The 8,798-nt window shown below is 40.7% G+C and overlaps 1 protein-coding gene across 2 annotated transcripts; it reads left to right on the forward strand.

The window, feature by feature from the left end:
• Positions 1-2,451: 2,451 nt before the first annotated feature.
• On the forward strand, positions 2,452-6,962 carry LOC133664517 (uncharacterized protein K02A2.6-like). 2 transcript variants are annotated; one of them, XM_062069210.1, is made up of 2 exons: positions 3,906-5,191; positions 5,270-6,962. In XM_062069210.1, exons 1-2 carry the CDS (start codon positions 3,928-3,930, stop codon positions 6,676-6,678), a joined length of 2,673 nt encoding a protein of 890 aa, XP_061925194.1. In that variant the 5' UTR covers positions 3,906-3,927; the 3' UTR covers positions 6,679-6,962. The 2 variants fall into 2 exon arrangements, with proteins under 2 accessions (XP_061925195.1, XP_061925194.1); XM_062069211.1 differs by having other exon boundaries at positions 2,452-6,962.
• The last annotated feature ends 1,836 nt before the right edge of the window (positions 6,963-8,798 follow it).

Genomic DNA, 8,798 nt, shown 5'->3' on the forward strand with positions numbered 1-8,798 from the left:
ATGACAGTTATTTAACCATAACTCAAACCACACATGAAAAATGGCTAATAATGCCTGAAATAATGCATCCTTGGCCGTTTTACTCGAAACACATGCTTTTTTTAAATCTTGCAAACACAAAAAGTAGTTTTTTACTCAATATGAAAGTAATGATCTTAGAATCCTGAGATAATGCGAAAAAAGCAATAAAAATGTATTTAAACATAATTCCTAAACTACCCATGCAAAATGGGTAATAATGCCTGGAGACATGTATCTTTGTTAGTTTTACTAGAAAAACGATCTTTTGTAAAGTTTGCAAAGACACAAGCTAGTTTTTTTTTATTCAATATGACAGTTTAACAGTCATACTAAGTATGAAAGTTATATAAACATAACTCCAAAACCAAACATGTGTCATGTCTAAAAATGCCTGTAATAATGTATTAATGTGAGTTTGTAAGGTTTGCAAAAACAAAAAGTATTTTTTTCCTCAATATGAAAGTAAGGATTTTAGAATCCTGAGATAATGCGAAAAAGCAATAAAAATGTATTTAAGCATAATTCCTAAACAACCCATGCAAAATGGGTAATAATGCCTGGAGACATGTATCTTTGTTAGTTTTACTAGAAAAATGATCTTTTGTAAAGTTTGCAAAGACACAAGCTAGTTTTTTTTAATTCAATATGACAGTATAACAGCCATACTAAATATGAAAGTTATATAAACATAACTCCAAAACCAAACATGTGTCATGTCTAAAAATGCCTGTAATAATGTATTATTTTTGAGTTTGTAAGGTTTGCAAAAACAAAAAGTAGTTTTTTCCTCAATATGAAAGTAATGATCTTAAAATCCTGAGATAATGCAAAAAAAGCAATAAAAATTTATTTAAACATAATTCCTAAACAACCCATGCAAAATGGGTAATAATGCCTGGAGACATGTATCTTTGTTAGTTTTACTAGAAAAATGATCTTTTGTAAAGTTTGCAAAGACAAAAGCTAGTTTTTTTTTAATTCAATATGACAGTATAACAGTCATACTAAATATGAAAGTTATATAAACATAACTCCAAAACCAAACATGTGTCATGTCTAAAAATGCCTGTAATAATGTATTAATGTGAGTTTGTAAGGTTTGCAAAAACAAAAAGTAGTTTTTTACTCAATATGAAAGTAATGATCTTAAAATCCTGAGATAATGCGAAAAAAGCAATAAAAATGTATTTAAACATAATTCCTAAACAACCCATGCAAAATGGGTAATAATGCCTGAAAACATGTATCTTTGTTAGTTTTACTGGAAAAATGATATTTTGTAAAGTTTGCAAAGACACAAGCTAGTTTTTTTAAATTCAATATGACAGTATAACGGTCATACTAAATATGAAAGTTATATAAACATAACTCCAAAACCAAAGAATGTGTCATGTATAAAAATGCCTGTAATAATGTATTAATGTGAGTTTGTAAGGTTTGCAAAAACAAAAAGTAGTTTTTTACTCAATATGAAAGTAATGATCTTAAAATCCTGAGATAATGCGAAAAAAGCAATACAAATGTATTTAAACATAATTCCTAAACAACCCATGCAAAATGGGTAATAATGCCTGGAGACATGTATCTTTGTTAGTTTTACTAGAAAAATGATCTTTTGTAAAGTTTCCAAGGACACAAGCTAGTTTTGTTTTATTCAATATGACAGTATAACAGTCATATTAAATATAAAAGTTATATAAACATAACTCCAAAACCAAACATGTGTCATGTCTAAAAATGCCTGTAATAATGTATTTATGTGAGTTTGTAAGGTTTGCAAAAACAAAAAGTAGTTTTTTACTCAATATGAAAGTAATGATCTAAGAATCCTGAGATAATGCGAAAAAAGCAATAAAAATGTATTCAAACATAATTCCTAAACAACCCATGCAAAATGGGTAATAATGCCTGGAGACATGTATCTTTGTTAGTTTTACTAGAAAAATGATCTTTTGTAAAGTTTGCAAAGACACAAGCTAGTTGTTTTTTTTTATTCAATATGACAGTATAACAGTCATACTAAATATAAAAGTTATATAAACATAACTCCAGAACCAAACGTGTGTCATGTCTAAAATTGCTTAGAATAATGTATTTGTTATAATGTGAACATTCATGAAAGCATTATTAAGTTGCACTCATTAGAACAACGGCAATATAGCCAAGTGCCCACTTGGTGTCGCTGTAGGATAAGGAATGGATGATTTTCGCATGTGCTGTTTACTATGTGATGTCCCTAGGACTTCTGGGGTGGTGTACGTGATCCTCCGATAGACAGCAATGTTACGTCGGCTCCGTGTCTGTATTAATAGTAACTCTGCAGTACTTTAATAAAGTGTATTTCGGCTAAGAACCTTTTCCAGTGGTCCTTGAAAAAGAGCACAAGTTACCACATATTTTTGGCGACGAGGTGAACTGGTTTTTGTTTTTTTCGTGTGTCTCCGGTTTGTTGTTTTGTAAGCTAAGCTAAGTGTGCTAGGTAAGCTAGGCGGCCGTGCGTGACCGACGGCGCCGAGGAAAAACACAGAGGAGAGACGCAGTTCGCAGCAGTGAAGCAGAACGGAGGACGGCAGTGTGTGTCGGCGGCTGCAGAGGAGCAGCTTGAAGAGGAAATAAAAAAGGCACCCGGAGCTACAGAAGAGCTGCGTGGAGAGGGAGCCTCAAGCTAGGATGGCTACATATGGGACTGTCGGTGAATTTGTGGAGGGACACGAGGACTGGACGGAGTATGAAGAAAGGTTGGGACACTTTTTCTCTGCTAATGGGATTACAGAAGAGGATAAAAAGCGCTCTATTCTCCTGAGTGCGTGTGGAGCAAAGACTTATAAGTTGATAAGGAACTTGGCCACACCGCGGAAACCGGGAGAGATCCCATATGATGATCTTGTCACGCTCGTGGGAAACCACCACAATCCAAAACCTTCTGTGATAGTCCAAAGATTCAAGTTTCACAGCTACTTCAGGAGGCAAGGTCAGTCTGTGGCTAACTTTGTAGCCGAGTTACGGCAGCTGTCAGAACATTGTGATTTCGGGGCAGTGTTAGATGATATGCTACGTGACAGATTAGTGTGCGGCATTAATAATGACGCCACACAACGCCGCCTGCTGGGGGAAACTCCACCACTGACGTTCAAGAAAGCTCTGGAAATCTCCCAAGGCATGGAGATGGCTGCTAATAATGCCAAGGATATCCAGAAAGGACATGGAGGAGCACAAACAGCAGCAGTGCACCATGTCAGGAGAGAGACTGGTAAGCATGAAAGAAAAGTGGAGTGTTTTCGTTGTGGAGGGGGACACTATGCAAATGACTGTAAATTTAAAGACGTTGTTTGTCATGCTTGTAACAAAAAGGGACATTTAGCCAAAAAGTGCAGAAGCTCAAAGGGGAAGGGCAAGCCGGGGCTGGGAAAAATGCAGCAGGCTCAGGCAGCCACACATCACCTAGATGAAGAAGATAAAGAGGCTGTGTGTTCTTTTAACATGTTTGGTGTGGAAACGGATGAAGAACCACCTGAGCCTTACTATGCAACAGTCACTGTAGGAGGGCAGGACATTAAGTTTGAGATTGATTCAGGAGCTACAGCCTCCGTTATCAGTGAAGACACTTACAGGAGGACGTGGGGGTTTAACCAGCCTCCCATCCGCCCATCAAAGCTCAAACTTAGGACCTATACAGGGCAGCCCATTCCTCATTTGGGAGTGGTTTATGTGGACATTTTAGCAGAGGGTCAAAAAGCTAAAGGCAGGCTGGTGATCGCTAAAGGCAGAGGGCCCAGTCTTTTGGGCCGCGATGTGCTTAGAAAAATCCGACTCAACTGGCATGAAATAAAATATGCAAGCACAACGGAGGTCACTCTGCAGCGATACAGTGATGTGTTCAAGGATGAGCTGGGAACACTTAAGGGCATGACAGTAAAGCTCCATGTTGACCCTGAAGCCACACCTAGGTTTTTCAAGCCCAGAGCAGTGCCCTATGCCATGAAAGGCAAAGTTGAAGAGGAACTGGAACGATTACAGAAGCTGGGCATCATCAAGCCCGTCCAGTTTTCAAGGTGGGCAGCACCCATTGTTCCAGTGTTAAAGGAGGACAAAACTGCACGGATATGCGGGGACTACAAAGTCACAGTGAATCAGGTCTCTAAGCTGGAGGAGTATCCATTGCCACGCATAGACGACCTGTTTGCGACCCTGGCAGGGGGTAAGCTGTTCACAAAGCTGGACATGAGCCAGGCCTACCAACAGCTACTGCTCGACGAGGATTCAAAAGAGTACGTCACGATCAACACACACAAAGGTTTATTCAAATACAATCGCCTGGTGTTTGGAGTGGCATCCAGTCCTGCCATTTTCCAAAGAACAATGGACACTCTGCTGCAGGGGATTCCGCATGTAGCAGTGTACTTAGATGATATTTTGGTCACAGGGGCCACGGAGGTGGAGCATCTGGCTAACTTGGAAGAGGTGCTGAAGAGACTCTCAGAAGCAGGGCTGCGATTAAAGCGCAGCAAATGTGTGTTTCTAGCACCAAGTGTGACCTATCTGGGACACAGGATCACAGCACAGGGACTCTGCCCAGTGGAAGACAAAGTGAGAGCTATTAAGGAAGCTCCAAACCCCAAATGCATCACTGAACTCAGATCGTTCTTAGGCATGGTGAACTATTATGGCAAGTTTCTGCCCGACCTCTCAAAAGTTTTGGCCCCACTGTACAAGTTGCTTCACAATGACACGAAATGGCAGTGGTGTGAGGAGCAGGAGGCAGCTTTCAAGGAAGTGAAAGAGCTCCTCCATTCAGCAACGCTCCTGGTTCACTATGACCCGGATAAACAGATAACACTTTCATGCGACGCCTCGCCCTATGGAGTCGGGGCAGTTCTTTCGCATGTAATGGAGGACGGATCAGAGAAGCCGGTTGGCTTTGCTTCACGTACCCTGACAAAAGCGGAGCAGGGATACTCACAGCTAGACAAAGAAGGTCTGGCCATCGTGTTCGCTGTCAAGCGCTTTCATCAGTATCTCTATGGTCGCGCATTCAAGATCTACACAGACCATAAGCCACTGATGAGCCTGTTCAGTGAGACCAAATGTATCCCACCGCTGGCCTCAGCCAGGATACAACGTTGGGCGCTCACACTGTCAGCCTACCAGTACGCCATAGAGTACAGAGCAGGTAAGGATAACGCAAATGCCGATGCACTGAGTCGGCTGCCTTTACCTGACACGCCTGCTGTTACTTATGTGCCTCCAGAGACTGTTTTCTCACTGGAAAAGCTGGAAGAGACACCTGTGAAAGCATCCCGGATCAAACAGTGGACAGAGAGGGACCCAGTCATGTCCCAAGTAAAAACTTTCCTTTTACAAGGCTGGCCCAGTGTGATAGAAGGAGAGGAGTTGAGGCCTTATACTAAACGTAAAACTGAACTGAGTCTGCAAGATGGCTGCATCTTTTGGGGTGCGAGGGTCATTGTACCTCCCCCAGGCCGTTCACAGATTGTGGAGGAAATACATGAGACTCATCCAGGTGCATCGCGGATGAAAAGCCTCGCAAGATCCTATGTCTGGTGGCCAGGACTGGATAAGGATCTGGAGGACAAAGTGAAAGGATGCACGCAGTGTCAGATTAATCAGAACATGCCTCCACCTGCTCCTTTGCACCCATGGGAGTGGCCAGACCGTCCCTGGTCTAGGCTACATATGGACTTTGCGGGCCCTTTTAAGGGGCAGATGTTTCTCCTAATGGTGGATGCGCATTCTAAATGGATTGAGGCCCACATCATGAGCAACATCACAGCCCCCACAACCATCGACAAACTCAGGCAAGTGTTTGCAGTACACGGCTTGCCTGACACACTAGTCACTGATAATGGTCCGACTTTCACCAGCGAGTTGTTCAGTGAGTTCATGCAACAGAACGGCATTCATCACATAAGAACAGCTCCTTTCCACCCAGCCTCAAATGGACTGGCGGAGCGGGCTGTTCAGACAGTGAAGGAGGGCCTGAAGCGAATGACAGGTGACTCACTCAGCACTCAGCTTTCACGATTCCTGTTTAAATACCGCCTCACGCCACAGACTACAACGGGGCGCACGCCAGCAGAGATGCTGATGGGGCGTCGGCCCAAGTCAAGACTGGACCTGCTGCGTCCGGACATGAAGGCAAAAGTGCAGGGAAAGCAGGAAAAACAGAAAGAAAGACATGATCAACATGCACGTGAGAGACAGTTGAAACCAGATGACTGTGTCTATGTGAGAAACTTCAGCAGCAACAACAACCAGCAGTGGCTACCTGGGATTATTCTCAAGAGGAGTGGGCCAGTTTCCTACGTTGTTAAGCTGACTGATGGACGTATCTTCCGCAGACATCAGGACCATGTGCGCCTGCGGCAGGATACAGGCTCAGAGACAGACAGTTCCACTGAGTTTCCAGGGGCTGGACCAACAGCAGTAGGGGTGGGTTCGCCAGAGTCTGAGACAAGGACAGAGGCTTCTGTTTCCTCTGGAGAGGATGGACACTCTCACACTGACATCCAGACCTCTCCCAGTCTCCCTACACCAGATCCACCGAAGTCACCCACACCAGCGGTGTCTGCTGGGTCACCAGAGGTAGTGCGAAGGTCGCATCGCACTCGCAAACCTCCAGACAGACTGAATGTGTGACTGAAAGTTTAAATCTGCCATGTTTTCATGTTTTCAGGTTTATATTGCTAAACAGTTGCTGAGACAGTACTTTAAGTTTATGTGTACGCCAGCTAATGATAACCACCGTTTTGGGTTTTCTCAAAGTCCATTTATATTTTTGGGAATGTTGGAATCTAAAGGGGGAGAAGTGTTATAATGTGAACATTCATGAAAGCATTATTAAGTTGCACTCATTAGAACAACGGCAATATAGCCAAGTGCCCACTTGGTGTCGCTGTAGGATAAGGAATGGATGATTTTCGCATGTGCTGTTTACTATGTGATGTCCCTAGGACTTCTGGGGTGGTGTACGTGATCCTCCGATAGACAGCAATGTTACGTCGGCTCCGTGTCTGTATTAATAGTAACTCTGCAGTACTTTAATAAAGTGTATTTCGGCTAAGAACCTTTTCCAGTGGTCCTTGAAAAAGAGCACAAGTTACCACAGTATTCATGTGGGTTTGTAAGGTTTGCAAAAACAAAAAGTAGTGTTTTACTCAATATGAAAGTAATGATCTTAGAATCCTGAGATAATGCGAAAAAAGCAATACAAATGTATTCAAACACAATTTTTAAACCAAACATGTAAATTGTCTAAAAATGCCTGTAATATTGAATTTATGTAAGTTTTACTAGAATCAATTGTTTTTGTAAGGTTTGCAAATACAAATATTAGGTTTTACTCATAATGACATTATAACTTTAACACTCAATATGAAAGTTATTTAATTATAACTCCTAAATACACATGAAACATATCTAATAGTGTGAAAAAAATTTTCTTTGTGAGTGTTGCTAGAAACATTTTCTTTTGTAAGGTTTGCAAAGACACAAGTTAGATTTTTTTAACTCAATATGACAGTATAACGCCACACTCAATCTGACAGTTATTTAAACATAACTGCTAAACCACACCTGAAAAATGGCTAATAATGCCTGAAATTATACATCTTTGGGAGTTTTACTGGAAACATATGCTTTTTTTAAGGCTTGCAAACACAAAAATTATTTTTTTACTCAATATGACAGTAATGTTCTAAAAATCCTGAGATAATGTGAAAAAAGCAATACAAATGTATTACAACATAATTCCTAAACCAAACATACAAAATGTCTGAAAATGCCTGTAATATTGAATCCATGTGAGTTTTATTTGAATCAGTTGTATGGTTTGCTAATACAAAAATTGGGTTTTATGACAAACACAAGTTAGTTTTTTTACTCAATATAACAGTTTAGCTGTCATACTATATATGAAAGTTATATAAACATAACTCCAAAACCAAACCATTATGTCCAAAACTGCCTGTAATATTGTATATATGTGAGTTTTACCAGAATCAGGGTTGCAAATACAAAAATTGGGTTTTATGACAGTATACTGTCACACTCAATATGACAGTTATTTAAACATAACTCAAACAACACATGCAAAATAGCTAATAATGCCTGGAGCATGTATCTTAGTTAATTTTACTAGAAAAATGGTATTTTGTAAGGTTTGCAAAGACACAAGTTAGTTGTTGTTTTTATTCAATATGACAGTATAACTGTCATACTAAATATGAAAGTTATATAAACATAACTCTAAAACCAAACATGCATTGTGTCTAAAAATGCCTGTAATATTGTATCTGTGTGAGTTTAACTAGATTTAGTTGTTTTTGTAAGGTTTGCAAATACAAAATAAGGGTTTTACTCACTATGACAGTTTACTGTCACACTCAATCTGACAGTTATTTATTTAAACATAACTCCTAAACCACACATGCAAAATGGCTAATAATGCCTGGAGATATGTATCTTTGTGAGTTTTACTAGAAACATTATATTGTGTAAGGGTTAGTTAGTTTTTGTACTCAATCTGACAGTATAACTGTCATTCTAAATCCATCCATTTTCTTCCGCTTATCCGAGGTCGGGTTGCGGGGGCAGCAGCCTGAGCAGAAAATCCCAGACTTCCCTCTCCCCAGCCACTTCGTCCAGCTCTTCTCGGGGTATTCCGAGGCGTTCCCAGGCCAGCCGGGGACATAGTCTTTCCAATGTGTCCTAGGTCTTCCCCGTGGCCTCCTGCCACACCTCCCTAGAGGCGTTCGGGT

The sequence above is a fragment of the Entelurus aequoreus genome, linkage group LG14, assembly GCF_033978785.1.
Source record: "Entelurus aequoreus isolate RoL-2023_Sb linkage group LG14, RoL_Eaeq_v1.1, whole genome shotgun sequence".
In the NCBI taxonomy this organism is placed as follows: Eukaryota; Metazoa; Chordata; class Actinopteri; order Syngnathiformes; family Syngnathidae; genus Entelurus; species Entelurus aequoreus.

Coding starts and splice junctions, on each gene's coding strand:
- LOC133664517 (XM_062069211.1), top strand. CDS start 2,692: ATGGCTACATATGGGACTGTCGGTGAATTTGTGGAGGGACACGAGGAC.